The sequence below is a fragment of the Dunckerocampus dactyliophorus genome, chromosome 15 (genome assembly GCF_027744805.1).
Source record: "Dunckerocampus dactyliophorus isolate RoL2022-P2 chromosome 15, RoL_Ddac_1.1, whole genome shotgun sequence".
Classification (NCBI taxonomy): Eukaryota; Metazoa; Chordata; class Actinopteri; order Syngnathiformes; family Syngnathidae; genus Dunckerocampus; species Dunckerocampus dactyliophorus.
Genome location: NC_072833.1, coordinates 18,752,661 through 18,769,637, shown reverse-complemented (window position 1 = coordinate 18,769,637; position 16,977 = coordinate 18,752,661). Strand labels below are relative to the sequence as shown.

At 43.1% G+C, this 16,977-nt stretch overlaps 1 protein-coding gene across 9 annotated transcripts in view; it reads right to left on the bottom strand.

Annotated features, from left to right (window-relative positions):
* Positions 1–16,977, bottom strand: part of svep1 (sushi, von Willebrand factor type A, EGF and pentraxin domain containing 1) — an 86,752-nt gene that overhangs the window by 24,078 nt on the left and 45,697 nt on the right. For 8 of the 9 annotated variants that reach the window (XR_008573840.1, XR_008573839.1, XR_008573841.1 and 5 more), the window contains exons 7-24: positions 16,020–16,214; positions 13,690–13,808; positions 13,489–13,618; positions 12,947–13,057; positions 8,211–8,342; positions 7,937–8,128; positions 5,724–5,845; positions 5,553–5,658; positions 5,310–5,486; positions 4,438–4,671; positions 4,202–4,363; positions 3,962–4,123; positions 3,382–3,543; positions 3,213–3,301; positions 3,047–3,143; positions 2,860–2,973; positions 2,675–2,788; positions 2,400–2,601 (exon numbers count right to left, since the gene is read on the bottom strand). Coding sequence is in view for 4 of the 9 variants with exons in the window: in XM_054800598.1 (XP_054656573.1) it covers positions 2,400–2,601; positions 2,675–2,788; positions 2,860–2,973; positions 3,047–3,143; positions 3,213–3,301; positions 3,382–3,543; positions 3,962–4,123; positions 4,202–4,363; positions 4,438–4,671; positions 5,310–5,486; positions 5,553–5,658; positions 5,724–5,845; positions 7,937–8,128; positions 8,211–8,342; positions 12,947–13,057; positions 13,489–13,618; positions 13,690–13,808; positions 16,020–16,214 (2,620 nt within the window). In the remaining 5 variants the exon portion in view is untranslated. The remainder of the gene's footprint in view (positions 1–2,399; positions 2,602–2,674; positions 2,789–2,859; positions 2,974–3,046; positions 3,144–3,212; positions 3,302–3,381; positions 3,544–3,961; positions 4,124–4,201; positions 4,364–4,437; positions 4,672–5,309; positions 5,487–5,552; positions 5,659–5,723; positions 5,846–7,936; positions 8,129–8,210; positions 8,343–12,946; positions 13,058–13,488; positions 13,619–13,689; positions 13,809–16,019; positions 16,215–16,977) is intronic. The other variant, XM_054800599.1, reaches the window with a different exon arrangement.

Sequence of the window (16,977 nt, the reverse complement as noted above, 5' to 3'; positions counted from 1 at the left end):
ATAACTTACAAATAACGTGTGTGAACGGGCGTCAACAATCGCATAACTTATTGCCCGCGTATGTGGGACGTATGAATCATACGTTGACATACGTCGAACAGTTTTGTGCATGCACAAAATTTTTTGACGACTTGGACGTAGTACGATGTATGCCGCTGTGCTTCAGCGTGCTCTTAACTTATACAAAACTTACCCATAACGTATTCGACGTACACCAGCATATTGGCCAAATTTTTCATACATTGGCGTAAGCTGGCTAAATCATCAAGGTGTGACAGGGCATTTAGAATCATTAGATCTGGGATGTCCAAATTTTCTCCAGTGAGGGCCTCATAGTGAAAATTGAAAGCATGCAAGGGCCACTGTAAAGCAACATATAGATGCAGATATGCTAAGAAATTATGTATATATTTCAAGAAAAAAATTGCACCTCAGCTTCAGGTGAAAAAGCATATTATAGTATGAACTTTGGTCTTTGCTCTTTTCTTCCCATATTTGCTGTTTCTTTTTTTTTATTTTCCAAATATTTCAACTTTCTTCTTAAATAATAATATAAGGAAAAATAAGGGGAAAAAATGTCATTTTAGTTGCATAGAGTTTAAATATTAAAGAAAAATTATGTTATTTTTGCAAGTCGTATTATGAAAAGAAACTAAATCAATTAAAATGATAATTTTAAAAAATTTGATTGGGGAAAAAGTTATGATATTGTGGAATAAAGTCAAAATATTATGGGAATAAAGTCATAATATTTCAAATATTATTCCAGTCCATTCCATTTTCCTCCGCTTATCCGGGTTCGGGTCGTGGGGGCAGCAGTCTCTGTAGGGAAGCCCAGACTTCCCAGTCCCCGGCCACCTCCTCCAGCTCCACCGGGAGGACATCAAGGCGTTCCCAAGCCAGCTGTGAGCCGGCTGGGCATGCCTGGAACACCTCACCAGGGAGGCGTCCGGGAGGCATCCGTACTAGATGCCCGAGCCACCTCAACTGGCTCCTCTCGATGTGAAGGAGCAGCGGCTCGACTCTGAGCTCCTCCTGGATGACTGAGCTCTTCACCCTATCTCTTAGGGTGAGTCCAGCTACCCTACGGAAGAAACTCTTTTCAGCTGCTTGTATACGCGATCTCGTTCTTTCGGCCACGACCCAAAGCTCATAACCATAGGTGAGGGTGGGAACATAGATCGATCAGTAAATTGAGAGTTTTGCCTTCCGGCTGAGCTCTCTCTTCATCACGACGGTCCGGTACAGCGACCGCATTACTGCAGACACTGTGCCAATCCGCCTATCGACCTCACGCACCCACCTTCCCTCACTTGTGAACAAGACCCCGAGATACTTAAACAACTTCCACCTGGGGCAGGACCTCATTCCCGACCCAGCGGGACCAATCCACCCTTTTCCGACTGAGAACCATGGCCTCAGATTTGGAGGTGCTGAGTCTCATCCCAGAAGCTTCACACTCAGATTGAAGCGCTGATGAGCCCGATGAGGCCATCAGCATTTAGATCAACAATACTATCTGCCCTATTGGCTGGACAGGACAAGGGGAGAAAAAGAAGAAATATTATTTAAGAAGAAAGTTGAAATATTTCAAAAATTTGAAAAAAGAAACAGCAAAAATAAAATTTTTTCTTTACTATTTTTCCATAATATTACAAGTTTATTCTACGGTAATTGCAACTTTTTTTCTTGTTAGAGTACATCTTTTTTTCTGTTGATATTTTGACTTTATTCTCATAAAATTACAGCATTTTTTCTCATTTTTTCTCAGAATTATGACCTTATTCCCATAAAATTATGGCTTTACACTATTCCCAAAATATTAAAACTTTTTCCCTAACCAAATTTTCCAAAAATTACAACTTTATTTTGTTTTGCTTGTTTCTCATAATATTATGAATAAAAAAACCCAACATTTTCTTTAATATTTCAATTCTATGCTCCTAAAACAACTATAATCATTTTTCCTCATAACATTTCAATGTCAATCTTTAGACTTTATCCTCGTAAAATCACATCTGTTTTTCTATTTGTGGTGGTGGTGTTTGTTTTTTTTTTTTTACTTTTCTTGTTAAATTTTATTTGTAGAATGTGTCGCGGGCCAATAACAAAAGTAGCTGTGGGCTGCAAATGGCCTCCAGGCCGCAGTTTGGACACCTTTGCATTAGACAAATGGTCAGTGACTTATGGACAATTAGTTGCCAAGTTGCAAAGACGTTTTGCTTGACGGCAGCCATGTTTGTCAACCAATCTTACACAAGTTTCTATGCTTGCCAGTCCTCTTATCAAATTCCAAACACCCTAAAGTTGTAAAACTTTGCAAAGCATTTTTACCACAAGCCAGAGTCATTTACAGTCATACAAAATGACTGTACATACAGTACATGACTGTAAATCACCTGAAATCGTTAACAGCGTCAAGACACGAGCCGCCATTAAGACAGGGCATGCTGTAACACTCGTCCACGTCGACCTCGCAGCGGTCCCCGGAGAAGCCGAGGGCGCAGTCGCAAGCGTAACCACCCATCAGATCCTCGCACCTGCCACCGTTCTCGCAGGGGTTGGATAGGCATTCATTTATTTCCAATTCACAACGAGGTCCTGGGAGCAAGACAAATATGTGAAGGATGCACTTTTTCAGAATATCTCATGTTATTTTTGCCTGCAGTCTTACCTGTGAAGCCGCCAGGACAACTGCATGTAAACTTATTGACCTCGTCCACACACACACCTTCGTTTAGGCATGGGGACGAGAGACATTCATTCACCTCTGCCTCACACACAGAGCCTGAGACAACAGGGCACAAAGATTAAGTGACAAGAGGATGAAAGGAAATAACTTTTTATGCGGTGCCTTACCTAAATATCCAGGTTTGCACTCACACTGGAATTCTCCCATCCCATCCTTACATCTACCTCCATTCAAGCATGGAGCCGAGTCGCACTCATCCACGTCCATTTCACATTTGGCACCTGTGGAGGGGAGAAAAAAAGAGATGGAGTGATGATGATGTCCTCCAGTAATCCAACCCAAGTGAATATGCACCTGTGAATCCAGGCATGCAGGTGCAAACGTAGCCAGCACCGACCTCCTCACACATCCCCTTATTTTGACAGGGATTCAGAAAGCACTCATGGAAAACCTGGAAGGAGCAGATCTGGATGAAGCAAACTTCACGGCACAGGGAGAATAAAAAAAACATGCAGAAGACCTGGCTGCTAGCTTGGTAGTCCTCACTGACCTCCACCTCTGGAGCAGCAGTTACACTCTCCTCTTTGGGGAGGAAGCTGGAGCCAAAACCTGAGGATAACACCCACAAAAAACAAAACCAGACTGTGTCAGCAGAGTCCAAGATGGACATGTTTAACTACAAGCCTTACTGGAGCAGTGCTGAATAGTGGTCGCCCCCGTAACCGTGGTAGTTCCATAGAAAGGGCAGGACAGGCAATAAGAGCGTCCGTGATCAGGCTGGTAGTAGTCTCTCGGGCAAGCGTAGCAGGGAACAAGGCCCGTACGGGAGAAATGACCTGACGAACATGGGACTGTGGGAGAGAATTGAGTCTGTGATGAAATGCATGTTTTAATATTCAGCCATACATTTGTCCCAAATGACAAAAAAAACCCACTGGGTGCCAGTAGTGTCACCTGGTGGACAAATAAACAAATTAAAAACTGAAAGCCAGTAGTCCAAATTGAAATCTTACCATATTAGGTATTTGATTACTTTTTTAGGATAAATGTGGGATCAAAAATCACACTTTCAATGTGGCAATTTTGTTCAAATGGGTCACCTTTTGTTGCCATTTTAGATTATTTTAAGTACCGTAGATGTGTTTAGAAATTAATATCTTCTGCCACATGTTACTGATACTCATTCAACATAGCCAAAATGGCTTGAAAAGACAATTGAATGGCAAGGAATGTCCCCAGGATCTCATCAGAATGAAGAAAATGTGTCACCTCCGCACTCCACCCCATCCACAGCTCCCCTTGTGACAGTGGAGGTGTCGTCAGGACAGACCAGACACTCTCTGGCACCATAACCGGGCTGGAAGTGACCCAGTGGACATGACTCGCATATCTCCAGGCCGTTCAGAGAGTGACTGCCGGGCTTACACTGCCCTAAAAACACATTGATTATGAAGTATTTGCACTTTTATTTGCACTTGAATTCAGATTTGAAATGACTTGATGCCACACCTTTGCATTCAGCCATGCTGCGAGAGTGCAGGTAGGCGGTGGAGGTCCCCTCAGGGCAGGATTTACACTCCAGCTGACCCTCGTGGTCCTGGTAGGAGCCTATCCAGCAGCTCTCACACTCATTATATTCCAGAGAGAAATACGTTCCCACCGGACATTGGACTGCAAACAGTGCACAGTGATGAGGAGGCAAAGACAAATAGAGCAGATGATTATAGCAGCCCCATCTAACCCACCACACATTCTTCCTTTGAGCACCGAGCCTGGTCTGCAGAACAGCGAGGCCCTCTTGCTTTCTAGTGATTTGGGGTCAGCAACAATCATCTCAGAGGACACGTGGAAGCTGGACAGCGGCTGCCTGGCCAGCGTTCGCTTCAGACGATTGGTTAGTTGCTCCAGGGTTCGCAGAAGCCTTCGCTGATTGGCCACCTCGATGGAATCGTTCCTCGACAGTGGAAGAGGGATGCTTGCTGGGAGAGAACCAAAGTTTGGAGGCGAGCTGACAGAAAATATTCACACTGTTGGCTGTGCTAGTACAGTTTGTTTAATCAAGTGTGAACGCCATCATCCCAAAACAAGTGGACCTTGCAAGAATGAAATCACTTGCAAGCAAACTCTCGTGCGGTTTGGTAACGTTAAAGTGACACGGACCAAAGACACAGACCAGCGCTAAAATCACAGCAAAAAAGTATGCAGAAATTACAAATATGTATGAGAGAATGGAGGTTGGAAGTGCTCTCTCTAGTCTGCTCGCTCCCTCTGTGTGTGTGACAACTCTTTAAGAGTATACTTCAGAAGCTTTTGGTCAAATCTAAGCTGGTAAATATAGCATCATATGAACATAACCTATATATTCAATCCAGCAGACGACTCTGCTCTCACCCTGTGTGTGTGTGTGTGTGACAACGGCTGTCTTTAAATATATATTTTAGAAGCTTTTCATGAAATCTAAACTGTTGAAACATATAAGATTATAAAAATAACTTGTTTATTCACCCCAGCAGACGGCATTTTGGTTTGGAATATTTGTCACTTAATATGTCATGAAACCACACTGAACCACAAGTGTGAATGCAGCCTCAAAAACAGAAAGAGTTATTTATTCTACCTGTGATGTTGAAAAAGATCTGTATCTTCTGGTCTCTGGTAGGGCCCTGAATTTTTCTGTGCCTCTTGCTGCGATGGCGTGGTTCTAGGCTGCTGTTCTGCTGGCGGGCGCCCGTGGCAAAGCCTGACTCAAAGTATGCATAGTCTTGTGTGCCCTGAGGACCCCAACCTCCTGGTGCTGGGATATATTAGACCTTATTAGTATAACAATTCAACAGGATGCTTCCCTCATAATGCATGTTACCTATAGAAAATCCATTCTCATAATCGTAGTTGTACTCCAGACAGTGGCCTTGTGACATCACTTCCAGTTTGCAAGTGACATCATCGCCGCTGCAAATATTTGGCAGCTGCGAAGAAAAGAAAAATGTCAGAGTTTATGGAAGAAAACATTCCAAAGGTAGCTGCTTCTCACCAAGCTTCCCAGTTTGGAGTTGAAGTGTCCAGTAAATGACTTAACCAGGTCCAGGTCGTCACAGCGAGAGGCTTTAAACAGCATCTCAAATGGCTTTAGCCCGTTGTTGGCCACTCGGTTCACTGGTAATAAAAGCATTTTTAAACAGGGAGGTTCATTTACTGTATGGATAAATATATAGGAAGTCATAAAGTCATAAATTAAATAAGCAATATGTTTATACTAGTCAATGTTCCTCTGTATGACCTACTGCAAAAACACGAGTCAAAGGTCCTCTACAGGACAGGAGTGCTCTGCTGTTTTTCAGCACTTTAGCACTTTTTTAAAGCACTTTTTTAGGATCTACTACAAAAACGCTAGTCAAAGATGTTCTGTATTCAAGGAGCGTTCTGCTGTTTTTAAAGGCCTACTGTCAAAACGTTAGTCAAAGATCCTATATATAAATGGAGCACGCTGCTGTTTTTAAAGAACGTACTGTAAAAACACTAGTCAATGATTCTCTATACGACAGGAGCGCTCCGCTGTTTTTAGGACCTACCACAAAAACACTAGTCAAAGATCCTCTATATTCAGGAGCGTTTTTAAAGGCCTAACTGTGAAATCCCAGTCGAAGAACCTCCATCTGAGAAGAATGTTCTGTTGTTTTTAAGAAGGACCTGCTGCAAAAAAAAACATTCAAAAATGCTGTGTATGAAAGGAGCGCTCTGCTGTTTTTAAGGACCTACTGTAAAATGCTTGTCAAAGATTCCAAATTCGGGGGGCAGCAGTCTCTGTAGGGAAGTCCTGACTTCCCGGTCCCCGAGTACCTCTTCTAGTTCCACCGGGAGGACACCAAGGTGTTCCCAGGCCACCTGTGAGACATAATCCCTCTAGCGTGTCCTAGGTCTGCCTTGGGGCCTTCTCCCGGCTGGGCATGCCCGGAGCACCTCACCAGGGTGGCGTCCGGGAGGCATCTGTACTAGATGCCAGAGCCACCTCAAATCACTCCTCTCGTTGCAAAGGAGCAGCGACTCTACTCCCGAGCTCCTCCCGGACGACTGAGCTCCTCAATCTATTTTCTTAGGGTGAGTCTAGCCACCCTACGCAGGGAACTCATTTCAGCCGCTTGTATCCTTGCTCTCAACCCAGAGGGTGCAATCCATCCCTTTTTCGAACCATGGCCTCGGATTTGGAGGTGCTGAGTCTCATCCCAGAAGCTTCATACTCGGCTGCAAACCGGCCCAGTAAACGCTGAAGGTCACAGCCTGATGAGGCCACCAGGACTACATCATCTGCGAATGGCAGAGAAGAGATCCTAAGGCCCCCAAACTGGACCCTCTCGACGCCTTGGCTGTGCCTAGAAATACTGTCCATGAAAATAATGAACAAAGTGCAGCCTTGGTGGAGGCCAACGTTCATTGGAAACAGGCTCGACTTACTTCTGGCAATGTGAACCAGGCTCCTGCTCCGGTTGTACAAGGACTGAATGGCACGTAGTAGCGTGCCACCAATCCCGTACTCCCGGAGCACCCCCCACAGGGCACCACAAGTCGAAGATCCTCTATATAAATGGAGGGCACTGCTGTTTTTAAAGAGCTACTGTAAAAATGCTAATCAAGGATCCTCGATATAAAAGGAGCGCTCTGCTGTTGTTCAGGAGCTACAGTGAAAACACTGGGGGAGGAAATACAAGCCGTGAAAGAAAAACGAGAAAAATACACTGTAGTGGTCCATCAGTACAGCATTGGAGAAAGTTAGACGGTGGATTCAAGGACCGTCAAACAAAGTGGGACAGGTCGCTCGCAACAAACAACATAAACATGCAAAAACGGTGGGGGTTTCTAACTGTATATTCTTTTTGGAATGAAATAGAATAAAAAATAATGGCCCATATTTCCAAAATTGACATCCATTTATATAAAATTTGATGTAGTTATTTATACATTTGGAAAAAAAAATGTGTACAAATTTTTTGTTGTGCCTGAAAGTTTCCCGTTCCCGGGTCTGGTGGTTGGGGACCCCCCACTCTATATGACAGGAACGCCGTGCTGTTTTGAAAGACCTACTGCAAATCACTAGTCAAAGATACACTATATGACATACTGTAAGCACGTTACTGCTAGCTCCCGTCAACAATCAGGTATGTTGGTGATGCTGCACAAACGCTAGTTGAAGTTAATTTGTGTTGAGTTAAAAAAAAGTTCCTGTACTAGAGCATGTTGCGTTGCGCTAACCTGAGCAGTCGGGTCTGTCTGGAGAGTAGGGTGGCTCCCACAAACCATTGTGGGCGCAGAAGTAGCTGTGCACTGCGTCCTGAGTGAAACTGTAGCCTGGCTTACAGTGCAGGGTACAATTGAAGCCTTTCTCTTCCTCCAAGCAGATGAACTCTCCGTTTATCGGGGCATATGGCTGCTCACAAGTCGTGCCTGGACAGAAAATACAAATGAAGCAGTAAATATACACACCGATCCACACAAAAACACAGACAGTGAGACGATAGTTCTATACCTCGTACAGTGATGGTGAGGTTGCAAGTGCGGCTGTTTCCTGCAGCATCAGTAGCGGTGTACTGGACCAGAGTCTCTCCTACCGGGAACAGTGAATCTGGAGGATGGGTGCTGGTCACAGAGAGGCGGCCACCTGTCCAAATGATGACGTAAAACTCACCATAATCACACAACACATGTAACACTGCCCTCTGTAATATAGTCAGCTGCACACCTTTACTTCTTCCCTTTTGCTGTTGATCTCCACGGGCGATAGGAGCTGTTACGGCCGGAGAAATTTCTGCTGTTTGTTTTCATTTAGTACTTGATTTCATTATCGTAACTCATTTTAATCTTTGTCGGGGCATGTTGTATGGACACATTTTGACCAGAGAATTTGTTGTAGGCTGATTATGCAAAGCCGGCTGGTCCATTAGGCAAGTGTTTCCCAACCTTTTTTTTGTCTTGTGTACCCCGAGAGCTTTTTTGTCATTCCATGTGTATCCCCTCACTCATACGTGTTGATAATTCTCTAAAAACAGAATGTAAATCACGTGTTAGGACTTTGGCGCAGCTGTGCCACAGGTTATTGTCTGCATGGGGGAAACTAGTTGTAATGCACACGTTCCATTTTTTATTGTCTGGCTTAATATGAGATGACTGAAAATATTTACTAATTAAATGTTTCCATGTACCCTCTGCAATTTGCTGTTGTACCACTAGGGGTACGCATACCCCTGTTTGGGAATCACTGTGTTAAGCAATATAGGCAAATATAGGCCGCCAGGTGACGCCACAAAATCGTAAATAAATTGACCTTTAAAATAATTATATTAAAACGAGTTTTTACTATTCACTCTTAAAATGGAAAAGATCACATTGATTCAAATTAAAATAAATGCCCAATTAATTAAAGCTATTTTATTAAAAAAAATGTTTAATAAGTGTGTGATATTATATTAAATTTTACATTTTGGGGTATTTCAGATATTTTGTTATTTACTTGCAAATTGTAAAGCGTGTAAATTGGGTGGTAAGTCAATTAGAAATTAAAGACCATGCTATCCAGTATATGTAAATCACGCTAACAGAGACACACCCCATTAGTTAAGCCTAGGTGCCAGCGGTTGTACGGGCTCCTACGGCTGGTCTACGTGCGTGTGTGACGTGCTGATTTAGAGCCGTACACTGGCCCCAGACCGGCCGCTGGGGTCCTTTTGTCATGTCAAACAAACTCTTCGGGCGCTTACGCTTTTTTCAGGTTGCAAGACGAACTTAGGCACTTCATACGTATTTGTGCGTGTGTCTTTCGTACGTTTTTCTGGTGTCAGGTTTGGGCAAAATGTCAATTTTTTTTCATACGTCACATTTGCAGACTCTCTATGTGTGTCGCCACACATACATAATTAGTGCGTCCAACGCACGTTCAGATATTTTGTGCATCCTATGTGTGTCGAGCAAGTCGTCGTACCTTTCCTGTATGGCGAGAGTGCATCAATTGCACAAAACTCGGGTGTATGAAGTTGCAGGGGTGCCTACGGCTTTGTTTTATATGGTTTATTGTATCTGTATTTGTATTTATCAATGTATATTTGTTTTTCCCTCTATTGTGATATACAATATAGAAGTATGTTATAGGTCTTGCAATGGATATTGTTATTTATGTGACCGGATATGACATGTATGCCTGTGGCTATCCGCGCATGTGCTGCCTGAGGTCATGGTTGGTGAATAAAGACGAATAAAGAATCTACATGCTGGCCATTAAGGAAAAGAACCCTCAATATATTACACATATTACATATGGTTATTGACCATTTATGTTCATACATTAAAAAAAAAATATCACGGCACGTGATATACGTACTTTTATTGCAAGTTTGACGGACGTTGGTCTCAGGTACTGTATGAATGAAGCGACAGCCATACTGTACGTCCGAGCAGCCTCAGATTTAGTGCATGGTACGCACGTTTGACTTACAGGTTGTACATTGGGTGCGCGGTGATGTTACTCCTTCGTGGTCACCACAACTATGTTCTCCACAAAAAACAACAAAAAAAACGCAAATTTTGGGGAACGCCACAAATTGCACGGCCAAAAAAATTGTACGTCTGCTTGTGGCCTAGGCTTTACAAATATACAGATGGGGAAATAAGTGTTGAACCCCTTCAGATTTCGTGACTTTACCCGCTTACAAAGAGCTACAACAGTGAAGATTGGTCGTGGGTAGGTCTTCCAGCATAACAGCCACCAAAACATACGACAGAGACTACAATGGAGTGGTTTAAGAAGAACAATATTAAGATCTTGCAGTAGCTGAACCAGTCTCTGGACATTGTCCATTGATTTGTGGAGGGAGCGGAAACTTTTGAGTTATCAAGTGACAGTTTCAAAACCTTTAGGATGTGGAGAGTATCTACAAAGAGGAGCGGATCAAAATCCCTACTCAGATCCGCGCAAGCCTGGTGACAAACTAGAAGAAAGATGTGGCCCCTGTGCTTGACAACAAGGGTTTTAATTCGCATTTTGCTTGGGGGATCAAATATTTATTTAAATCAAATAAAAAAATCATTTGTAACCTTTATCTAATGCTCGTTTTTTGTTGGCATTCAAAGGCAATCTATATGGCAGCAGCACACTGCTGTTTTTAAGGACCAAAATTCCTGCATGTGGTGTTCTGTTAACCTAAGAAAAATCAGCAGGAGATCATATTTTCCCCCCAAAGTAGACACTCATTCTCTTTTTGTCCTGCAGGGGGCAGTCTTAGTATGCGTATTTTTGAAAGACTATAGCCATTCCCTCTAATAAACTGCTAACTTCACTGGTGATATACAGACATGGCCAGAGATGAAATAAGGGATTGAAGAGGGAAGTGTCAAGCGAGTGATGGATTGGTGTGTGTGTGTGTGAGAGAGACATATGCCCTTTTAGCTCCTACACATGTAAAAAATATTAGGTTCAAGAGTTGAACTAAAGGGAGAGGGTGGAAAAACCCTCACGTCTGACCCCATTGCAACACTTACAGTAGAAAACGTCATTCCAACTGGGCTGACACCCGTCTGGCCTGTCTCCTTTTACAGTATATAGTGTATATAAATACAGCTTATAGGTATCGTGTGTATTTATGTGCGTGTCTACCGAGTCATGACTATATTTAGCCCTGGCATCAGGGGTGTGGGCCTGGAAAAACAAAACATTGACGTTGAAGCTGCACCGGCTTGACGTCGTGCGGCCCCGTGGGAAGCCACCGCAGTCTGTTATTACAGTGTGTGTGTGTGTGTGTGTGTGTGCGCCTGAAGAGGTGGTCTACCTCTGCAGGCAGGTGGCCACTCACTGTGAAGAGAGTTGGGCCTGTCATGTGTTGAACAAACATACAGTATGTATATGCATAGGGAGCAATGACACTGGGAGAGGTCTGGTTTGTTGTCTGTCACCACAATGGCTGATTGGGTCCAGCTAAGGGAAAGCAGTCAGTCCATCTCATTGGCAGCACAGCCTTGATGCGTTCCTTTACAGAAGCGTCAGCCTACATCAACATACTGAGCATCGCGGTGTGGCCTAGACAGGAAGCCATGGATGCATATTAAGGCCTCCACAGGCCATCATGGACGAATTACTAATGTGTGTGGCAGCTCCTTTGACAAGAAGTGAACATCATTTGAGGCATGTCGGAATAAATGTCTGCTCTCTGATTCAGCTTTAGTCAAAGATCCTCACTATGACAGGAGCACCCTGCTGTTTTTAAGGGTCTGCTATAAAAATCTTCAATACCAGGGTTCCCCAACCACCGGGCCGTGGTCGAGTCGAACCGGTGCGTGGAAAACTTTCAAAAGCAATGATAAGAAAAAAAAAAAAAAAGAAGGAAAAACCTCACATAAAAAAAGTTTTGTAAGTAACTACATTTTAATGTAAATATTTATCAGTTTTGGAAAGTATTTAATTTATTAATTATTTTATGATAAAAATAATATACAAATATATTTATTTTACTCTGATGTCCAATTGGGGTCCAAGTTGGGCTCTCGCGTTTGCCGTTGAAAAAATTACAGTAAACTAAGTAAAAAAACAATGACGAAAGAATGACGAAAGAATCACCATTTTACATTAAAGTTAATCACAACTATTAAGAACTTTCTACAATGGTATTGAGGAATTTGTTTCTTCCCGTCCAAGGCTAGATGTTCGGTGACTACCAAAAAATGGAGGGTAAAAGTGGGGTCTTGCACAGGGCACTATTGAAGCTAGAACTGCCACTGTTAAAGGATTAACATTACATATGTGTATATGACCTCCTGGAACAAGAAGTGAACATCATTTAAATTAAAAAAAAACAACCTAATCTGTTCTCTGTACTCCAGTTTAAATCCAGCTTGAATCTACGGTTCAGACTGATTCAGAGCAACGCAACTCCTATTTAAGGTGTCTCACAGTACGTGCTCACACAATTAAACAGCTGACTGTGTGAAAAATAAATGGAATGAGTGCAAATTCCCCCGAAGGAGCATTTTTCATTGCAAAAACACCTGCTTCCTCTGGCTGCCGCCATCTGTTTTAACATTAATGATATTGGCAGCCGCTGGAGCCCGAGTTCAACACTATTCCCCCCCGCCCTCCCCCAATTACAATCCATCTTTCGTCCACTGTCTCAGTCACGTCAAATGCACAGAAACAAAAAAGCAACAAAGAATCCTTCCTCCACACTGGAAAAGATCTAGATTATCCATCACGAGAGGGGGAAGAAACCATTTGCAACGTACCTGAGTTGTCGGAAAACTGAGGCTCCTCCCAAACAACGGCCGTCTTTGTGTCTCCTGAGGCCTGGACTGTTGGAGGCGACCTGCACCTGTCAATCACTGGAGGCTCCGTATCTAGCGAAATAAAAATAATAACAGTTAAAAAAAAGAAAGTATGCTACGATTGCATTCGGAAAACACAATAATGAGCAGAGAGCACTGCTGAAACACATGTTTCCAATAAAAACACCCCTATCATAACATATGGAAATGTTCACGGCTACCACTCTTGAATTTTTCCCCCCTTGCTGCTGGGATTACAGTTGACAGGGGACAGCCCTGTTTTTTTTTTTTTTTTTTGCACCTGCTGAGATTAATGCCTTAGCAATCCGAGATTTCTACACTGCAGTCGCCGACTCCAGTGACTAAGATAGTAGGACATTTCCTGGAAGTGTCAGCCTACAATTACGCTTACTGGCAGTCACACACTAAGATTTGTTCAAAACATTTCAGTAGGAGCCGGGAATTCTAGCCACAGGATGGAATCATGATAGGGTGATGCTCACCAATGACAGTGACTGTCAAGGAGCAGTTGGCCTGGTTCCCCGAGCGATCCGCAGCGATGTAGGTGATGGTCTCCACTCCGATGGGGAAGAGTTGCGGAGGAGTGTACACCGGTTTCACCTGCACGGCCACCTGGAGGAAAAAGTAACAATAGGAAAATCAAAGTTTTCCCACACTTTACAAGTTTTTGTAGGGTACCAAACCTCCTCTTTGGAGTTGTCGGTGGCAGTTGGGGCAGTCCAGTTGACATGGGCGGTGCTGCGTCGGTCGTCTGTTTCTGCAACAATACTCTCTGGGCACTGGATCCATGGTGGCTCAGTATCTGAAGACACACAGAATGAAACGTCTCTTATTACAGTGGAACCCTGCATATTTGCGATTCAGCATTTGCATCCCTGCAAATTCACAGATTTTGGTCAAAAAAATCAATTTTGAAATGTTTATTTTTATTTATATTCCCCAAAAGGTTTTTTTCTGCAGAAAACAAATGTCATTCACCGTAGGTCAGGATAAATACGTGATAATAAAGAATAGCATGCATAGCATAATAATATAGTACACAGTACAGCTTACTGTACCTGTATATGTAAGACGTAACCACGCAGCGTCAGTGCAAGATGGTGGCGCCCTGTGTGGCTACAGTACAGTCTGGCTTCAAAACTTGCGGAGAAGTGAACACAAGTGAATATATGTTTGTAAATTGCTCCTTTTGAGAGAATCCCAACAGATTCTCTCCAAAGTGGAGGAAATAAGTGAGGGAGATAAGATTTTTCTCACGTTTGGTCAAACGGCATCTCTAGGGACCCATATTAATCTTAGAACATCATTAAAAAGTCACTTTTTCATAATACAGCTAAAACAGAAATAGCTTGAAATATATTTTATTCATTTATTACTTTTCTATTCTTACATTTTAAATATGTAATCTCACTCTCATTTTTCATGCAATGCATGTCTGTAGCTGATTGACGAAGTACCAGGCATAATTTTAAAATGCACACACACCACACACACACACACACACACACACACACACCTGCTCTTTGTTTTCAATGAAGGAGTAAGTGTGATGTCACCTGATCCTTGACCCCCTTGAATTATTGCTCATTGCAGAACTCTTATCAGTGTCCATAAGCTCAGCATGAGATCGCAGTTGTTGACTGAGGAGATCATTATCACACAGATGTGAAGTGATTCCTTATGTCATTGTCCAAACAACATGACGAACTAAACTTTATGTGTTCCACCGAGCACTGTTTTTTTCTTGTATTGTAGCCAATTTTAGAAGGCCCCTGTAGCGGCCACTTGAAATTAATTAGTCAGACGTGGCTCCGTTCTTGCATCATAAGCACTATAAGCACCTGTCTGAAACGCCACGTCTGACTAATTAAGTGGTAGCTACAGTGAAAACTCAACACTGCGCCAGACCTGCCATCTCTGCAGGGAGCCGGCACCATTAAAATGTACAATAAACCTAACAATTCTTAAAACTATTGAATATTTCAAGATGACTATTTTGATAAATAAGCGATGTCTGTACAGGAAGTGGTTTCAAGGGTGAAGCACTTTAACGGTTGGTGTTTATTGCTTTAGAATTCCTTTTGGGTGACCATAATCTGCAATTGCTTGACTTAGATATTAAAATGTAGTAAAAAAATAACTACATCTTACAAGTGTGGATTCAGGCATAAGGACAATTGAAGGCTGGCTTAAACAGCTCCAACGCAACCAAAATGAAACTGAAAAGACAGACGATCTTACAGACACACAACCCAGGTCCAGCTCGCGTGAAAGAAAACTAACAGAGCAAGGTCAAGCAATGCATAACTAAGACATCAAAAAATGTCGGACAACAAAAGCCTATGATTCTTGGTAGCAAGGCAGGCTAGGACAAAAATTAAAACCTGTCTGTTCAACGCAAGATCTTAATAAATTGCAGCAAGACATTCAAGCAAAGCATGATGCTTTAAGACTCCAGTATGAGCCCATTCTGTGTAACGCTAAAACCACACCTGAAATTGTCAACAGAATGGATGCCTGTGACCAAAGACGTGCACTGATGTCAATGGCTGGTGCGGCACTGACACTTTTGGAGGTTTTTTAATGTTAAATGAAGCTGTATATGACAGATTGAACATGGATTTTATTTGATTGATGTGATTATATTTGAAAATTTGATATGTGAATTAGTTATGAAACTACAACACAATATCCTTTTTTTTTTGTTTATTCTGTAGTTTTCACAGTGCTTATGGGGCTTATGCTGCTTATGAAGCTCCATGTCTGACTAATTAATTCCAAGTGGCGGCTACAGCCTCACCATTATAGCAATGATTCATGATGCCGTATTTCACCTTCCCCTCAGCCCTGCCTTCGCGTTGGTTTTTATCTTGATGACACTTCTATCTTTTCTTAACAGTGCCTCCCTCATGAGTGAACCTTCTTCCCCAGGCAAACGAGGACACTGAAGACATTCTACAAACACCCGTTACACCTACCAACCCATGGTGGCGCACAAACACATTGCATTTACCTTTGCAGACCGCCTTATGGACATTAGCCGTCCAGTTCCCAGACCCGAGACACACCGCCTTTCTGTTTCCCTGGAGACTGTACCCTTGGCGACAGGTGAGCATGCAGACGGATCCCGGCGACACCGCCCTTCTCGTGCAGGCAGGGGGGGACAGCAGGATGTTCTTCAGAGCCCCGATGGGGGGACAACGTACCTCTGGGAGACAGGGGGACAGTGAGACAATGAAAAAACAGAAAAAAAAACGAGGTCAGGAGATCGAGGGTTTGAATCCCTGTTGGAACATCTCTGTGTCGCGTGCATGGTCATGTGTGCATGTGCTCCTGTGGGTTTTCTTCCTCTACTTCCAGCATCCTCCCACATCCTAAAAGCATGCATGTTAGGCTAATTGGAGATGTAAGTGCAAATGGTTGTCTATGTGTGCTGTGATGGACTGGTCACCAATCCAGAGTGTACCCCGCCTCTCATGAAAAGGAAGTTTTTAGCTGGGATAGACTCCAGCTTTGGCCCTAAAGGCCCTGTCCCACTGCACGATTCCGTCTGAAAACCAAAGGCATGTGTTTTTTGCACTTCATAAATTTTTCGCTAGCTGTTCCAAACTTTGAACATGTTCAAAATCTTCGACTGCAAGCTGTGGATTGCGATTGGCTGTTCTCATGTTACTCTTTTTGTTGTTGTTTATTTGCAGTTGTCACCATTATTCAGGCAGAATCCTGACACATTTTAGCCTTTTTCTGTTGGGCAGCTCCTCTGCCGCCAGCCACAAAACTCACTACACGGAACATGACAACATTTTGACAGCAATAGGATCAAAATGACAGTTTTCCCAGCCATGACATGTTATATACTCAGATACTGTATTTCATGTAGGCGGCCTGCTCGTCGTCACACTCCCTCTCCTGCAGGGCAGTAAGTCGCTCATGCAACCTCGAAGTGTGTTAGTACTCCACAAGAAATAGTA